At 34.8% G+C, this 19,237-nt stretch overlaps 1 protein-coding gene across 3 annotated transcripts in view; it reads right to left on the bottom strand.

The window, feature by feature from the left end:
* LOC111087498 (uncharacterized protein CXorf57-like) overlaps window positions 1-19,237 on the bottom strand; it is a 155,264-nt gene that overhangs the window by 59,986 nt on the left and 76,041 nt on the right. For all 3 annotated transcript variants that reach the window (XM_022394312.1, XM_022394313.1, XM_022394314.1), the window contains one exon: window positions 10,398-10,579. In XM_022394312.1, the coding sequence (XP_022250020.1) occupies window positions 10,398-10,579 (182 nt within the window). The remainder of the gene's footprint in view (window positions 1-10,397; window positions 10,580-19,237) is intronic.

Raw genomic sequence — 19,237 nt, 5'->3', positions numbered from 1 at the left:
TCACAGAAATGATGATGATGATCTTGCTTTTGCTAATAAGAGTGGTCTTGCCCAGTCCCTAAATTCTTGTTCTCTTTAACTATGATTAGGGCCAAGGTGTGACTGCTGTCTCCTGTAAATATAAAAAATGCATTATTAACATGTTTAATATCAAATATCACAAACAAAATCATCATACATCTCTACTTTCTACACAGAACTTATTGTATGTACATTTACCTTTCACAAAATTTAACGTTTTGTGTAAACATATTGTTTAGTTCCATGTAATTTTCTGAAAACTAGATTTCAATTTGTTCCCAGATTCAGAAGTTGACCTCATTCATGAATAAATCTTAAAAGTTAGATCTCATATGTACCTATTTTCAATTTTATTTTTCCTTCATAGTTTGATATTCATCATATACCTGTTTCTCTTTCTAAGTTTCATGCATAAATTTAATTTGAACCAGCTCAATTTCTGTTTGATTTTCTACAAATCACATTTGAATTCTTTCTGAGAATTTGACCTCACTGATGAAAATCTAACATAACTATTGAAATATAGAATGGATATTACACCTTTATTAAAGTAAATGAAAAAGTTGCAACTGAACATTTAAAACAATTTATATGATTTAAAGGCAATGGAAAAATATATAACTATCTAACTGATGATTAAAAGTTAATATAAATATTTTAATTAAAACTAGCTGGTCTAAAAAAACCCTGAGAAACTGATGAAAAGGTGAAATTACACCTACTTCAAAAACAATTCTACTACTAAAGCTAAAGCAAAAATTTAGCACATGGAGGTTGAGACAATCTACATTATGATTGTAAACTACAATTAACATTTGTTGTTGTAAAAACTAAAGAAAAAATTAATAAGCCACATACCTTTTCTGGATTCATGTCACATTCAGCTGCAGATGAATTAACCACTTGTGCTTTGATACAAATGTCACAAAACATAGCTGCACTTTGCTATCATATCTCAGCCATGGATGCCTAAACTTCCAACTATCTAAGAATTTATGCTAACTGTATTTTCAGTGTATGAGGAGCTTCAGTAGGTTGTTGCTGATCAACAGATGATTTGTTTGTTTATGCACTGTTAACTCTTTCATGACGAGCTCAGTATAATATACACGAGTTAAGTATTTATACTATAACTTTTAATGCAGTAAGTGTATATTCACAAAATTTGGTAGACTTTCAGTAAAGATTACAAGTCTTTTGTACACAAAAAATCAAATTTTTTAATGAAGTATTTTTATTATAGATTTGTTTGTCAAAATATTGAGTCTGTTTCGTTACCAGTCCAAGTGCAAAGTGATTTTCATGTTATAGCTAAAAACTATTGTTAGTTCCAAATATCTCCAATACTATTGGAGATATTTAAAACCTTAAAACCTTCTAAATACATTTTAAATGTTTAGTCTAAATAGTTTAACTTTCATAACATTATACATTTATATATATTTATTATTTTTATTATATTGACCTTTCAGCCGTGCCTGGCTAACAATACAGAACTTACAATGATGCGGCGCAAGTGCACTCATGATGCCTTATCCAATAATACAAAACTGGCCTTAACAAAATGACTTGTCTTGGCTGTTTTAGTGGATAAGTATTTGGTAAAATACAGTCACATTTCAATTATTTTACATAATATATGTATATACATTAATACTTTTACAAACAAGTTCTTAAATTTATTTTTCTTAAAACATAGAACAGTAAAGCAAACAACTATCTCTTCTAGTTACAATCTCTGTACTCATTTGCTGCTTGTCATAGGTTGCTAAGCCTTATGAAATTTCCCACGTGGAGGATGTGAAAAGAAAATTTTTTTTAGGTTTTATATATATACATTTTAAATAACCAAAAAAAATCATAAATTACCATTTATGAAGTTTAGTAACTAAGTTGTGTTTCAATCTAAAAAAATATTAAATTTTGAACAGACTAAAAACACAACCTACAACCTATCTCGTTAATCCATTCATGCGCGTCACTAATTAGATGACGAGGCATTTGGATACCTTAATAGAGTCATAGTTCAAAAAGATAGCATCCAAACAGTGTTAAAATGGCTGAGAAAGCCACTAGGGGGGCATTATGAGCTTTCGATTGGTTATTCATGACATATATAGAAGTGTATATAAGAGAGCACTTCCAAAAATGGAAAGAGGTAGGCAAGGAGAGGGCTATGTATTTGATTCAGTTCATGAATAATATCTTAGCAAATAGAAAATATAAGAGGTTCATATTTTATATTCTAGCTTGTCAATATCGGTAGTTGGAGTTCATAAATCATATAAAACTACTGACTTTGTATATTGACATCTTAAATATATATAATGGAACCAGTGCTGCATTCAACATACCATGTGACACACACAAATTGATGTTTAGCTGTGTTTTTTAATATTTACTTTTAAATTAAGAAATTGAGTAACATATAGTACTAAAATTTGAATTATAATCTACAAATCGATACCAAAGTTATTAACATAAATTCATAAAATAGTAGTACAATAAAATTTTGAAAGCAAGTCAATAAATGCGATGACATATCCTCTAGCACGTGACCCGTAGCAATAGAGTTAAATAGAAAGCTACACAATGGACTATCTGTGCTGTGCCCACCACAAGTATCAAAACCCAGTTTTTAGCAGTATGAGCTCTCAGATTTACCACCGATTCACTGGGGGGATGGGACCATCAGATGGAATTCTTAAAATGTCAGGAACAGTTTCAGTCACTAAGCTATCTATGGCAGCTGAATGAAAACCAAAAATTATGAGTTTAGGAATCTTTGACTACCAGACATGAAAAGTTAAATTTACACTTTTCCACGATGATATGATTATATGGAATTTAAGCCTAAAAATGTATAAGTGGACAAAATAAATTATTCTTTTATTTTCACATTCAACTATTGTTTTTATAAAAATATCAATTCAGCTTAGACTCAGCTTGGAAAGCCCATAAATGGACTAAACACGAACTAACATCATACGTAACTTCCTGTGTGCAAACAAAACTTGATACAGTTTAAACAGTAACATGTGTCATCATAAATTTGTCAAATATGTCACTCCTTTGAAACTCCTTTGGTTTAATGAGTTTTCATTGGTCAAAAGATATGCTAGGGAAAACTGGAGTAGAAGTAAATATCTTTCAAGAAAAGTATCATCTGTATAATGTGCCTGATTTTCTTCATTTCTCCCTAACATGACTAAAAAAATATTAGACATGTTACACTGATTTTTACATTTCTTGGACAATATTTACTTCTACTCCAGTTCTCCATAGCACACTTTTTGATCAATGACAACTCATTAAGCCACTCCTATTGTATAACGTTAGAGGAAAGTGTCAATTTATGACACATTATACTGTTTAAAATGTGTAGTTAGTAGCAGTAATTTTCCTATAGTACAACCACACTCTAATGTTTAAGATACAAATTAATAAATAAGAAAATAAAATAATACTTGAACTGTCTATGAAAATATCACAATTTTAAATATAATACAATGAAACGAACATGCTAAACATCCGATATAGTGTATCTAAACACTACCACATTTTTAGTTAAATATTCTGTAAATATAAAAAACAACAACAAAAAAACAATAAGCCTCCAGAAAGTTCACTACAATCATTAATATGGCAAGGAAAGTAATTATCCAAAACTGATGTAAATAAACTAATGAAATAATATCATACTACATAAGGAACTGTTATATAGCTAACATTATGTATATGTATGTGTGTGTGTGTGTGTGTGTGTGTGTGTGTGTGTGTTTAAATAATAATTTAAACGAATGGGAAGTAAAACCAATGGTGGTCAATATACTAAAGCAGTTCACTATTGTTATATTCACTATCAGGATTGAACGAATGTTGGGTTTAAAAGTCATAATGAGAAACCTTGATTATAAAAAATGAAAGTGAGTTTACAAGTTTTATCTAAAATATTTTGCAATGATGAACATTCTCTTGTATCTAATAATTAGAAAGTAGTATACATTGTAACATAAATTATTTGGAATATTTGTATTTGGGAATTTAAAGTTTATAACTTCATTGCTGAAAGTGTCCATTCAATTGAAATCTTTAAACCTGAATGTTTGATTATAGATGGATTTAAATTCAGATGCTTTGTTTCTTAACCAACAATAAAGTTTATCAACTGATAACCTTCACAAGTTAATGTAGAAACTCTAAGATGGTCTCAGGCCTTTTGTTTAATAAAACTTTTAGAAGGTTTTGTTATAAACTCTCTTGTACTTTAGTCTTCATTTTTCTGTGTTTGTGCCCATGACTAAGTAGTCAACATAAAACCAATACAGAAAAATAAGCCATTTTAAGAACATGGCAAAAGAAAAGAAGAGGCTGATTTGGGAGCAGTTCTGCTTAGACACTGACAATGACAAATCACTAAAAATTCTGGACTTTTCACAGAAAAATGAGCCAAACGAAGCAAAGACCATTCCAAATTTTCAGTGTGGAAATGGTATACAGGATGATGTTATTCCAGAGGATTGGCTACATACCTATTTGGTTCAAATGACCAAGTCAAGTAAAGACCGCAAACAGATAAGTGAGTATCTATTAATCACCATGAAGAACTTACTTATGACACAAGGGTTTCCAACAGAGTAATGAAACACTGGCTGTTGCTCTGGTTCTGAAAAATGCTAACAACAGAGTGCCATATAATGTAACAATGACTGAAATTTTCACATTGGGCATAGCTGCCACAATTATAAAGTGGATTTGAGCAGTATTGCTCAAAGGGATCTCCACTACAAAATATCACACCAGACCTCCCCCATGGATCATCTTTGTCACCTGTATTATTCAATGTGTATAGTGCAGGGATAAAAAGGATTCAAAACAAGGGATTGAGCAGAACCTTGACCTATTTTGATGATGTATTAGCATACTGACAGGGGAGAGACAGAGTAGAGATTGCCAGGGAGGTACAAAATGAGGATGACATAATACTGGAATGGTGTGAGGATAGTAAAGCAAGGTTGAATCTGTCAAAGGCTTCAATCTTATGGTGCTCCATAGATAACAAAAATGTAAAAGCAAAGAAATAAAAATTCATAGTCAATAAGTTCTGAGAAAGGCAAGTCTCAGATACTTCAGCATCATTTTTCATAGAATATTGTCATTTAAGAAAAATGTTGTCCAAGTGATAGTGAAGGCTCAAAGAGGGTTAATTGCTTTGAAAGTAATGGCTGCCATGGACATGAAAGAGAAACTTCTACTCTTACTATACCACAACATCATCCTGTCAGTGGTTGACTATGGACTGGGGCTGTAGTTGCTTTCCAAGACACAGATGAACAGACTTGAGACCATTCAAAACCAGGATATGAGGATGATACTTGGATGCACTAAGGACATATTTATGGCAACAATGAGGTACTTCTTGGGACTGCCAACTATGTCTGAATGGCATACTCTTGCATAAGTGAAAGTATATTTCCAGGTGAGAGAAAATAAAGATCATCCTCTTCATTCAGTTTTAGATCAAGTATTAGACTTCAAAGAGGATAAATCATGGGTGGCAGCAGCTGAAAGAATTATAGCACAAGTCTGTAAGTTGGATGACATCAGGAAAGGCCCAGAATGGATAGAAATGCCAATGTAGATGGAGAAGTACACAGAAGTGGTTATAATGCTTGGCAAGTAATGCTGCAAGTGGGTTGCCACTGCCATTGGCACAAAGGTGAAGTCTAACATTGATCAAGTGTCCAAACCTGAAGATGCAGTGGCATATACAGATGGATCCATCTGCCATGGACAATGGTTAGGATGGGCATACACAGTACAAGTGAACTGGAAAACAATTCATGAAAACAGCAAGGCATACAATGTGACAACATCCAGCATAGCTGCAACCCACAATTGCAGTATTGGCAGCAGACTAACAGCATGCCGCAGAAAATATGAGCTGGAGGATGCAGAATGGATAAACTCGATTCCTAAAACTGGGCTCAAAAAGCTGACATGGGTGTTTTGTCCTGGTCATGCTATAGTGAAAGGGAATGAAAGAGCAGAAAAACTGGCCGGTGCTGCATTAGTGAAATCATCAACAACATGAAGAAGGCATGTAACAAAGAGGAATTCCACATTCTGAGTTACTTGGTCAAGAATGGAATCAAGTGGGAAAATGGTGGTTACAGCAGACTATGCAGCAAGCAACCAGCTGCTGATGTAAACCATCTTCTACACACACTGAGTTGGACACTGAAGAGGAAGGGAGAACAGATATGGGTGTGCCCAGAATGCAATGATGTTTATTCCACCAATAAATAATTTAAAAGTTGGCAGCCTAGAGAAACATGACCTTCTGTGTAGCTTTGTCATTAAGCCCATAGATGTACAGTCGAACCTCATTATAACAAAAACCAAGGGACTCAGCAAAATAATTCGTTATAACAGGAATTAAATATAACTGATTGGCTACAACAGGGCACTTTCATGAAAAACAAGCATGTCTTCCATGATTACAATGCCCCACAATTTGATTGCTTTTCACACATCATACATAATGCAAAAATAAGTGTAACACAAAAATTTTATTTACAACTAAAGAGGATTATTTACATCATCAATATGTTGAGACAGAATTATGTCACTGTACTTGAAAAGGCAAAATCTTACTTAATAAAGTTTGTAATTTTGGTTTGACGGTGACCTGAACATAGCATAGAAAACATCATGTCTTCAATCTGTGACAGTTGTGTAAAAATGATTGTATGAACATTTTCAAGAGATTGGAGGTTAATTGCATAACTTTACTAGGCAGTCCATGGCTTGTGAAATTGAAAGCACTTCTTCAGCAATGACAGGGAATAATGGAGTGTCTTCATCTGACTTGTCATTTTGTTGTTCCAATAAGGAAGCAATAATGTCATCATGAGATGGCAACTCATAAACTTCAGTTTCAATGTCTACACCCACAAAGTCCAAAAATGACATCTCAGGCAACTCAAAGTTTTGAGACATGACTTCTCAGAGATAGTCAACTTCTTCACTTTAGATCTCATTAGAAGTTGACCTGGAATTATTGTTTTCAGCACTAGCATCAACCTCTCCTTCCATGTTGAGACTAGCAGTATTCTGCACAGGAGCAAATGACACTTAGTAACTTTCTGCCACAATGAATGTAGCATATTGATTGTATCTTTGATGTTGATTATTGGTAGATTTTCTCCAGAATCTAGACACACCAGCATTTCCTGTACAACTATTTTTAGTAGAAGCTCTTTAAATTTCTGATCACACCCTGGTCCATCGGCTGCAGTTTTGGTGTTGTATTCAGTGGAAAAAATATGAGTTTTTATTGACTTTAGGTTTACTTCAGCTGGGTGAGATTGGCAATTGTCAACAAATGTGAGGGCTTTTCTGACATTTAAAATTCTTATCTTCTTTGTGTATCTAATCACTAAATAAATCACTATCCATCCATGCTTTTCTGTTTGCCTGATAATTGACAGGTAGAGAGTTCACATTCTTGAAACACTGCAGCTTCTTTGATTGTCCTATGATGAGTGGTGTCAGGTTTCCTGATCGATCCATATTTGCACACAACATCAAGGGGATTCTTTCTTTGCTTTTCTTTCTTCTCAAAAATATTTCATTTTTAGATGTTAAACTCTTATTAGGCATCAAACGAAAAATAACCCAGTTTCATCAGCATTAAAAATAACTCTTAGGGAATAGCTTTTGACTAACTAACATATCATTGCCAACAGCAGAAGCCTCACCACACACACTGAATTAAAGGTGATGCCATGCTGAGACTTGAATTTTTAAAGCCAACCATTGCTGGCTTTGAAGTCGGGATGATTCAATTTTTGTCCCAGTTCCCCGACTTTTCCTTGGAGAATGGTTCTGCTGATTGGAATATTCATCAAACGTACATTGGTTAACCATTTTAACAATGCTTGTTCAACACTGTTCACTGCTCAGAACTGAAAACATTTGCAGTTGGGTTTAATTTTGTTGTTTTCAAACATTTTCAAAATTGTAGATAGTGTACTGGGCTTCACGTCAAATTTTCTACAGAGATCACCATAATGAATACGGGACTCAACAGCTTTGATCATTTGGACTTTACAGTCAAACAATAGAGCACGCCACTTAGTAGGTATACAAATTGTTGACATCTTGAAAAATTGATGCATGAAGTACTGTTTTGTTGATGAAACTATTTCACACTTTATTCACAAATTTGCAGGAGTAATTTTGGCAATTACTAATCATGCTAAACCTGCAAAACATCCATTGTTAAAACGATGGATCCTAACATAGTTTCCAATTGGCTCATTGTATTAACAGTTTAAATGCTTACATTTCATGCTGATTCATGCCAAAGTGAAGTAATTAATCTATGTAGTCAGTCCTTTTATGGTTTCCCAGCTTGCATTGTAAAAGAAATGTTTGTTGTATGTGTGAAAAACCTATCGTTTTATTATAAAAATCAGTTCGCTGTAAATGGGGTTTCATAGTAACCAACTTACACAATGATGTCAATGGCAATTCAAAGGGACTTCGTATTATTGTTCGTTTTAAACGGTTTTTCTTTGTAACTGAGTTTGTATTAATGAGGTTTGACTGTAAATTGTAATTAGCAGTTTCATCTAATGATTTTATCTTTTCACTAGTTAGCACATAAACAACTTAAATTCTATGGACTGTATGCAAAAATCTTCAAATTATGCCCTGGAGAGTAAAAGTATTATAGACAAAAACTTGAATATTTTTGTTTTTGTAGAAGACTGGATCTGCGACTATTCATACTGTCTGCTGGTATGATTTTACCTGTACAGTAAATAGATTTCATGTTGTAACATGATGTGACTAAAACAGTGATGTTAAAATTTAGTGGCATCAGGTTTTGATGATAAGAAGAAAAAAAACTGCCAAAAGTTAGAAAATATACTTATGGCAAAACTCAGAAATGCTTTTAATATAACATATAAATACAAAATACACAGCATAATAATAAAGCTCTTTTAATAAGGAAAATATAAAATGCAGAATATATCAGAAAATACCTTTCAATACTGATGTGAACAAATAGAAGGCATAATGAAAGAATAACCCTTTATTATCTACTTGTTATATATAGACTAGAAAACCACTAATGATTCATCCTTCTTCCAGTCTACCTTTTTGTATATATAATTTATACATAACATAAGATAAAGTTAGGGCACAGCTTGAAAGAGTATTGAAGAAAATGTTTTACAAGTTTAACATAGTAACAAATGTATACTGTTTGGAGAAGGTTTTGTCATCATCAGGTACAAGAAGTTTACTTCAACAAAGGAATACATGTACACAGTATAAAACAAATAAATCACATGACTGGAGAGTGCTTACCAGCTTAGCAAAGGTATTTTAGAACCTTTTGTTTTACATTTTATGTAAACATATTTGGTAAAACACTTTTAGTTTTGCAAGGTATCCTTTTTTAAGACACTTTTAATTCTATAATTCTCAAGTACAAAAAAAGCTTTAAAGGCAACAGCTTCAGTGTTTTAAAGAAGACAATTTTCATTGCAATATGATTTTAAAGCAGATACTTTTAAAATCTTTATCAAAGGTAAGTTAAACATTTTTAGTTTTACGGTAAGTAAGTTTAAAGCTTGAGAAGATTTAGAAATGCCTATGACAATGGGTACACCTTAAAAATAGTATCAATGCATGTCAAAGCTGGTTGTCTGCACACTATAATACATTAAAACATGCACATAATTACATGCATGTGCAAAATATCTTGAATATATGATGAACAATAAATGTTCCCCTATCTAAACTAAATGAATTTGTTTCCCTGTAGATAAGCACAAAGCTACACAATGGAATATTTGTGCTATGCCCACCATGGGTATTAAAACCCAGTTTTTTAGTATTAAAAGCCTTAAGATTTACTGCTGATTCAATAGAAAGCAAACTACATGAGAAAAATACTGTGTGTTTCAAATGTTCCACTCTTATATGCTTCTAATTTCTCATCAATATTATCTACCAAGCAGAACTGAAAAACAACTTTCTTTCTAATCAAAACTTTATCATTTCTACGTAAGCATTATGTATTTGTTACTAATACAGGCAAGTCTTAATGATGTCAAAATTCAGTTTAAATTTAAAATATAAATTATTTCTATGTCACTGCTTATATCACAGAAATTAAAAATATAAATTAATTTTTATATTATTGCTTATCTCACATAAATTAAAATTTTTTGGGGCAATTAGTCTTTTTTTTTCTTCAGAAAACATGAAAGTTGTTGAAACATTAATAAAATAATCATAAATTTGTCAATACAAAACAAAATATAAATATAATAACTATGTTAAAATGCTCTTGCCTGAAAAGGAAATGGTTTATCATTAGTAACTCTGCCATAGTGATGGAGTCTTGCCTGGAGCAGTACTACTACAATTATAGGAGGAAATGGTTTAGGCCAGGTTTTCCATTGATTTGAAACTTCATCCAAACTTATAACTGGTTGAATGGGTATTTTTCTGTCAATATCTTGAAGATGAGGATCTAAGTATTACAAAAAAAAATTATGGAATAAGTTTAGCAAACCAACTAATAATTAATGCACAAATCTTTCTCATTTTTAATTTTTCATTTGTTGAAGTACATTTTGTTGAATTTAAATCATTACATAGATCTATATATATTTTATATTTAAGAAATATCTGTGAGAGACAATATAAATATTGAGTGCACTTGAAACAATGTAATTGTCTCTTGAATGAAATCAATCACAAGGTTAAATGTTAACGTGTCTCCTGATTAAGTATCAGCTTTCATCCAAATGCAATTACATGTATACCATAAAACCACAATGCAGCTTTTATTAATCAGAAAACTTGGCTATACCCTGCTTAAACTATCAAAACACTCAACACTGGTTACAGCTATAGATAAAAATTCACTGTCTGGATCAGACTTAAGTTTATGTGTTTTCTAATATGGTCCTGGATAGAATGAGATATCTTAAACACAAAAACTAAAAAATACTGTTCTTATCTTGAGAGGAAAGAACTAATAAGTAGAAAAGACAACATATGATTTATCACAACAGTCATTTGGAAATTTGAGTTTGTACATGACAGACAGTGGGATGAAGCCTGGAAAACAGGAAGATGTTTCTCAGACATGAAGATATTAATCAGTAAGTAAGGATATAAATATTAGGTCATCAAGAAATTAATGTTGCTTTTTTTAGATGAAAAAACCCAAACAACTTATATATCAAAACAAAACATTTATTAAATGAAATAGTCTCCATTCTTATCAATGATGCTTTTCCATCTTAAAATCAGGTTGTTAATGCCCTGATTATAGAAATCACTTGGCTATGAAGCAAAAACATGTCGATGTCTTCTTTAACACCTTATACATTTGCATACGTTTTCCCATTAAGATGGTGTTGCAGCGAACGAAGAAGAAGGTAATCTGATGATGCTATATCTGGAGAATATGGTGGGTGGGGGAGAACTTCCCAACCCAACTCCATAATTTTGTGTTGCGTCAAACGTGCCACATGTGGACGTGCATTGTCTTGGAGAAGAAGAACACCTTTCCGATTGACGAGTGAAGGTCGTTTCTTATGAAGGGCTTGATTTAAATATTCCAGTTGCAGACTATAGATCTCTGCCTTGACAGTTCCCTGTGGATTGAGGAGTACGAAATGAATTACTCCTTTGATGTCCCACCAAATGCAAAGCATCACTTTCCACGGATGGTTTTGGGGTTGGGAGTGGTTCTTGTCTAGGACTGAGCCATTGGTTTTGGCGTTTGATATTTGCATAGAGAGTCGATTTTTCATCACCAGTGACAATTCTATCCAAAAATGTTTCATGCATACTATGCGCTAGAAGAAACGAAGCAACGTTCACACGTTGGAAAAGATGATCATTGGAGAGTTTGTAAGGCACCCAAACACCTCCTTTATGGAGTTTTCCATTATTCCTTAAATGTTTACATATTGTTTCATGAGAGACAAGCAATTTCAGGGCTATTTCACGAGTGTGTTGCCTTGGGTTAGACTCAACAAGCATCTTCAGAGCATCAACATAAATTCCAACATGTCATTGACGATCACAAACATTCAAAACATTTCCATAAACTTCTTTGATATTCTTTGTGGCTACATAGGCATTGTTTCCCTTCTTGTATTCAAACAGCATAACACGCCAAATGTGTGTGTATCATCTGTGCCATCACTATTAGGGATTAGAGTAAACTAAACTTTACACATTATATAGGCTACACTATCATGACGTTTAGGCTGTTCGTTTAACTATTATACGTGATGTACGTTTGGGGGGGGGGGTAATGAAAGTGTCCCAAACACGACATTAATTTCTTGACGATGAGAAAAAATACTACTACTTAAGTTATAGCAAATAAGCTAAAGTTACATGAAAAGAAAAATAATACAGTTAACATTTTAAATTGCAAACACAAAAATATACAACGAAACTTATTGTAACACAAGTTGTCTTTACTACTACGGAAACATTATTAATGTAAAATTAATGTGTGGGAAACTGAATATGTGCTTGTTTGCATTCTGCACTTGTGATTTAAAAACTTTTATGACAACCTGAAAAGAGTTCAGGATATGTCACAGAGCATTATATACAAAATAACATAAGAAATGCTTAAAGAAACACATTTTTGAAAATACTAAGGGGCCTCTCTAATATAAAATATTCATGCCTTTACAATATGAATAATGCAATTAGAGCTGATTTTGGGCCCAAAATATCAAAAGTAATGTCTCTTTTGTGTTCTTTTCCTTAGCAATTTGCTTGAAATGGCAAATTTTATATTTTTTTGGAAATGTAGTGAGAGAACTGGGTATTTGAGAATGAGTGAAGACTGGCAAATGTGAAATTCCAAAACATACCCCCCTCTCCTCCAACACTACAGCTATTACTTGACTACCAGGGTTTCTTCCTTTGCCCATCTGAGCATTGGTTTGATTTTTTCTCACTTGCTCCAGTCTTTTATACCCCACTTAATTGCCCCTTTGTGATATTTGTCTTGTGACACTCCTCACCTATGTCAATGCACCCTCTATCCTGATACTGGATATAAGCACCTCATTCAGATAATGTTATCACTTTTTCTCAGCAAAGTTTTCACTAACACGTTTCTCTGTTTTACAATTGTTAGGAAATACTTTGAGAATTCCTTCTTTAACTTAGTTGATTTTTTTCATTTGACAATCTATATATACGCCATGAATTCCTAGATTATTATTTCTGGCATGTAGGCAAATAAGGTCTCTTCTATCCTACCTCTGATATCTAGAGTTGCTCAACAATCAGGGAGATGAATGGTCACCCTCGGCTGAGACTATCAGTGAGCTTATTACAGTGAGATGGAGACATATTCGGTTTGGTGGTGTTCCGCTGGGGAGGCTCTGAGGCTGCAACTGAGAGTGATCCTAGACATTCTGAAGATAATTTAGATTCACTTTTTCCTGTGACTTCTTTTTGTCTGTTGACTTTTCCATATCCAAGGGTTCTGCTATTCAGTTGGAATGCTGCTAGCGGTATTGTTGATTATTGTATGGTTTAAGGATCTGTGGGGGATCAGCTCCAAGAATTTCTGGACATGTGGTAAACCATAGCTATGTATGCATGGGTACTACAGGTCCTTGAGTCAGAATTAGTCATTCAGTTCATATCTTCCCCACCAAACCTGTACGGTTTCCGTTTCCCGCAGATACTCAGATTTCAGAACTTAGTTCTAGGGCTATCAGAGTTTGGTTGGTCTGGGGTAGAGAGAGAGAGTCATGTCAATTATTCTGGGGTTTTATTCCCATCAGTTTGTTGGGCCCAAGATGACAGGAGGTTCATGTCAAGTCCTCAATGTTTCTTGTCTATATCAATTCCTAGATTCTCCAATGTTCACAAGTAACTCATTCCTCACTCTGAGTTGGCTTTTTTTACTAGGATTGTGGATGTCCAAGTTCGATGTAGTTGGTTCCTACCTGCACATTGCTATAGTGGTGGCATTCCACCACTATCAGCATTTTTTATGCACAATGGTCAGGTACTGCAGTTTAGGGTTTTTACCTTCGGACTAGCATCGGCACCACATGGGTTCTGCCAAATCATATGAGAATTTTCTCGTTACCTCTATTCCTTAGCCCTGTGCACACACCATTTCCTGGACGACTGGATACTGCTGGTACAATATGGTCAATTGTCCAAATGTCACACTCAAATTCTACTTTCAGAAAAACCAAAGCATTATATTTTCATCATATATCTCAGTCACGCTCAGCCGACTCCCACCTGGCTTTACACTATGAAACAGGAAGCCCAACTCTTACTCACCTCTCCCACTGCACAGATGATTTTTTTCTCTCTTGAGAATGTGGGCATCGCTCAATTCTCTCGGGCCTTTGGGACAAGTGCACAAAAGATCCTTTCAATGGTCTTTATGTAATCAAGGGATCATAAACATTGAATCACTTTCCTTATTTTCCTTATTCAGGATCATTTTTCAATTTCGAGGATTTGTTAGATCGATAAAATACAAAGATATGGGTTCCTCTGCTGCCACCTCATCCAGAGATCCAACTCTTCATGAATGCCTCACTTCATGGATAGGGTGCATATCTCAACAGTCAGGAATTCCAGAGTATACACATGGAAGACGAGACACCCTACACAATGTTTTAGACTTTTTTTTGCTCTTTAAAAGGCAATGCCTCATGGTCTCGGCTTATTAAGGGTAAAATAATCAGGCTTCATTCTGACAATTCCATGGTGGTGTCTTGCATTTACCATCAAGGGGACATTTGATCCAGGGTTCCTTGCTTTTGAACCTTGAATCTCCTATCATGTCACCATAATAGCTTGTCATGTACCACAGGTGATGTCTTCAGTAGCAGATCAATTGTCTTGACCCACGCAGATTCTCCCAACAGAACAGATGACTGGAGGATTGGCAACTCTTGAAAACATCCAATTACTGGAAATTTGGCCTCCAGTACCTCACCTTCAGGCTTTGGCAATAGACAGGATGGGATCACAACTCTAGGCATTCTCTCCAATTCCCAAAGTACTAATTATGATTTGTTCCAACCCATGGTTGGGTCCTGTTGATAGCACCGGATTGGAAACTACACCCAATTTTCCGCTTCTGCAGTACCTTCAGGAGTGCCCACCTCTTCCACTTTGGCCATTTCTGTGGAGGCTGTCATGATCTGACACCTGAGCTTCAGGCATCGAGGTTTAATTTCTAAGGTTGCCATGTATCTGTCTCAGTCTTTGCTTATTCCCACAATGAACATTTATCAAAGAAAATGACACACTTTTTGACAATGGTGTATTTAGAGGAGGTTGAACCCAGTTCGATCAGAAGTGCCAACCATAACTCATTTTTGACCTGACTCTTTGGCTAGGGTTTTGCATTTTCCACAATCATCCTGTATCATGCAGTACTCAAGATATAAATTCTTTGAGTCCCCAGTACTCACTGGCTTCTTCAAGTTGCTTTGGGTCCTATTTCCCAATGACCATTCCAATTACCTAACTGGTATATTATGGTTACATTCATGCTCTTTCTCAACATCTATTCTGACCTATTTTCACACTTTTACGACCAATCAGATTTTGATCATTTGTTATGTCCAGTGTGGGTCTTGAAGATTTTGTTGCTCAGACTAATGTCTTTGGAGATGCAAGACAACAACTGTTTATTCATTGGGATCATTCCCTTTTCCAGGTTTTACCCCTGGTTAAATTGACAAGGTGGGTATGAAATTGATCCATATCACTTATTCTGGGCTCTCTTTGATGGCAAGGAATCTTCTGTGAGTCATATCTAATCAGATTCATCACATTTCTATGCTCTTAGCAGCCTGAATGAATTGCCCACTGGAGGACATTGTGCAGGCTGGTATGTGGTCCTCCCCAGTGGTTTTATCTCACATTATTTGTATGAACTGGCAGTATCTTTATCCGAGGGTTTTCGACTACCTTCTGTCCCGTAGCTATGTTAATTATTTCTACTAGATAATACAGAAGGGTGAGTATTTTCATTGCTACACTTGTCTCTACTTTACTTTTCAGGGTCTCTTACCTCTTTTTCACAGGATCCCACTCTATGACGAATGTTGCCTAGGGAGGTGTGCTTTTATCAAACCCATTCCGCACTAGGCACCACTAATTAAATATACTTTATATAGGTTGCAAAAGGCTCTGTAGAAATGTGGTGTTCCATAATACCACCTACAGATTGACCAGATGGTATTACTGTACTCTGCTGTACCGCCACTCATGGACTATTATGAGTAAAGCATAAGGGGATTCTGTCCATCCCTGCCAATCATTGGATTGAATAAATCAGGGTTGGTTTGTTTTTAAAAATTTAGGGTACTTGGTTCACCTATTGCCTTGTTTCCAGAGCACTGCTCCTCTGGACTCCCCAACCTGCATTACCCCCAGATTTTACTAGTTGAGCTAGGGAGTCCTTATTACACCCAGATTTCCAGTCAATGGGGTGGACGGCAGATGCTTTTCTACAGAGTGTTAGAGTAAATTTTCTCTATTCTTGGAGAAGAGGGCCCTCCTACCTGGGTCACTGGATATTTTTTCCCAGATATTGGTAGGAGAGGAACTAGCCTATGCGGGAGTCTACTCGTAGTACTGGTTCAGATTTCATCCTCGGCTATCCGGTCGGGTTGAGTGTGGGCCTTCTTTTTGATCAATATTGGTTCAGTACATTGTTCCTGGAAGAGGGTCCATTTTCTCATCATAATTCCAAATGCAGAGTGGTCTCATCCTAGGTCCTTAATTGAGCTCAGTTTGTTTCACGTCCTCCCCATAATTCCAGGGGCAAGTGGAATTTACTTTGCTCAAATGGTTGGGGAGTGAGGATGAATGTTTATAATTCCAGACTGAATGGGTACTGTTTCCTCAGGTTGAGTAAGGCATACAAGATCCTGTCATTCCGAGTCTGCGGTGTTGCCTTTCGGACTTCTTCAGGTTTAGCAGAAGATTTGTCCACTTTGGTGTTACTTACCTTCTCATCATGATTCTGGTGGCTTGGAACACATCATTCTATGGCTATAGGTTGGGATCCACTCATAAATATATATATATATATATACATTTTGCAGTCCAATTGCCCTAGCTACCAAAGTAGGATATAGGGACCATGGCCCAATAATTCCAACCCTGAGCAGTGTAACCTCGACTATCTGGTTGGGGCCTGGCCAATAGGGATGATATATAATGTAAAATTCCACCCAAAGTACACGAATTAAGTACTGGGTGAAGAGCAGTTTCCCACTAGGGATGTTTCTGTATGGATAATGGAGATAAGTATGTTTTGGAAGTTAACATTTTGTTGATTTGAAAATGTATTTCCAATAATACTTATCTCCTCCCCACTAAGAGCTGGTGTTAGAGACTGCAGATTGAGTCAGTCTCAAAAAAAAAAGAGATAACTATCTGAAAGAGGTGTTTACATACAGTACCAGGATAGAGGGTGCACTGATATAGCTGGAGAGTATCACAAGACACATATTGCCAAGGGCACTTAAGTGGGGTATGAAAGACTGGAGCAAGCAAAAAAAAATCAGACCAGTGCTTCAATGGAAATAGAAAGAAACCCTGGCAGTCAAGTAGGTAAAGTATTATTGGAAACACATTTTCGATTTAAGCATATGTTAATTTTGTGTAACCATGATAAAATAAACAGCTATTTGAGAATGAAGTAAATACTACGACTGAGCCTATACAGAGGGAGAGAACTTTATATTAAAACAATTTTGGAGCCTCATCACATTGTTACACCTCATGTTGCCACATCCAGTTATGTTTTATTTGATGAATGTGCATTTTGACAATAGCCTTGGAGTGTAGTCATAAAACTGTCATGCTCAAGGCACATCACTTCTCTTGCTTGCTTTCTACAATCCATCTAATATACGAGGTTATCAGTTTCCAAGTTCTTGCCTTAACAGTCTGATCACACAGAAATCTATAAGCACTGCATAGGGCAAAATGCCAATATGTTTTCATATGAAATAGCATAAGTACTAATTTTTTCTCCAGCTTCTTGAGGTATACAATAGTTAAGTGGAAAGTATGACTGTAAGCCTTATCTTGTTGAACCCATACCCTACTACTATCACTACCAAGCATTCTTGATTATGTTACTTATGACATGTGGACAGCTTTTGCCACAGACCTATGTGATTGTGGATTTTCACCTATTACAAGATACCTATCTTTTCTTACCATGGCTGGGGTACTATTTATTGCAGGTCTCTTTCTAGATGGTCCTGGTGCCCTGATAAATCCATATTCCTCTGTTTTCCAATCTCATTAAGTACAAGGAATATGAATTTTGAAAGTTGTGAATTTTTGATCTCAACAAATCTTTATGATCTGAGTGCATGAATATTTTGCATTGGAAAAGGCTTTTACATACCGTTTGCAAAAAAAAAAGTAATTTTCTATGCAAACATTGTCATGATAGAAAAGACTGTTTCATTCAGATATTATTGATTGATTTAGTTTTGTGAGTGAATGTTTTATTATTGTTTAGTTTCTATTATTATAAGAGTTAAAAGCAGATGATTGTAGGAAGTTTTGTTAATAATTCTTTGATGTTGAGAATATCGAACGTCTCATGCAATATATTGATGTTGAGAATACAGAAGGCAGACAGACAATTAGGTAATAAAGATAAAAATAGCGGAAAGCAGAAGACAGATAATAGCAAAAGAGAATAAAGCTGGTGTGAAGTTAACTACCGAAGAAGTGATAGGCCTAACGATTGACATAGGCGTAACCTTTAATATGTTAGTGAAATTAACAGTAGAAAAGAATAAAAATAATTTTATTCCTTCAAAGCATGGTTCTAAAGTAATTGAATCAGCCTGAGTGCACTTTGACAAAAGGAACAGAGAATATTTTGAAGAAAGAAGACCAAATGATTACAGTAACTCGTGCCTCAACTGTAAGTGAATTACAGAGAATACCAGTGCGATAGAAATAGAGAAGATAGTGCAGCTTGTCAACTGAAATTCTAAAGTAATTGAATAGGCCTAAGTGGACATTTGACAAGAAGAAGAGAACTACATATATAGTATGTATGATATATCCATAATATCTATAGTGTTGAAGAATTTATTGTACATACATTAACCTGTTC

The sequence above is a fragment of the Limulus polyphemus genome, unplaced genomic scaffold (genome assembly GCF_000517525.1).
Source record: "Limulus polyphemus unplaced genomic scaffold, Limulus_polyphemus-2.1.2 Scaffold2227, whole genome shotgun sequence".
Lineage (NCBI taxonomy): Eukaryota > Metazoa > Arthropoda > Merostomata > Xiphosura > Limulidae > Limulus > Limulus polyphemus.
This window is presented reverse-complemented; position numbering and strand designations above follow the sequence as displayed.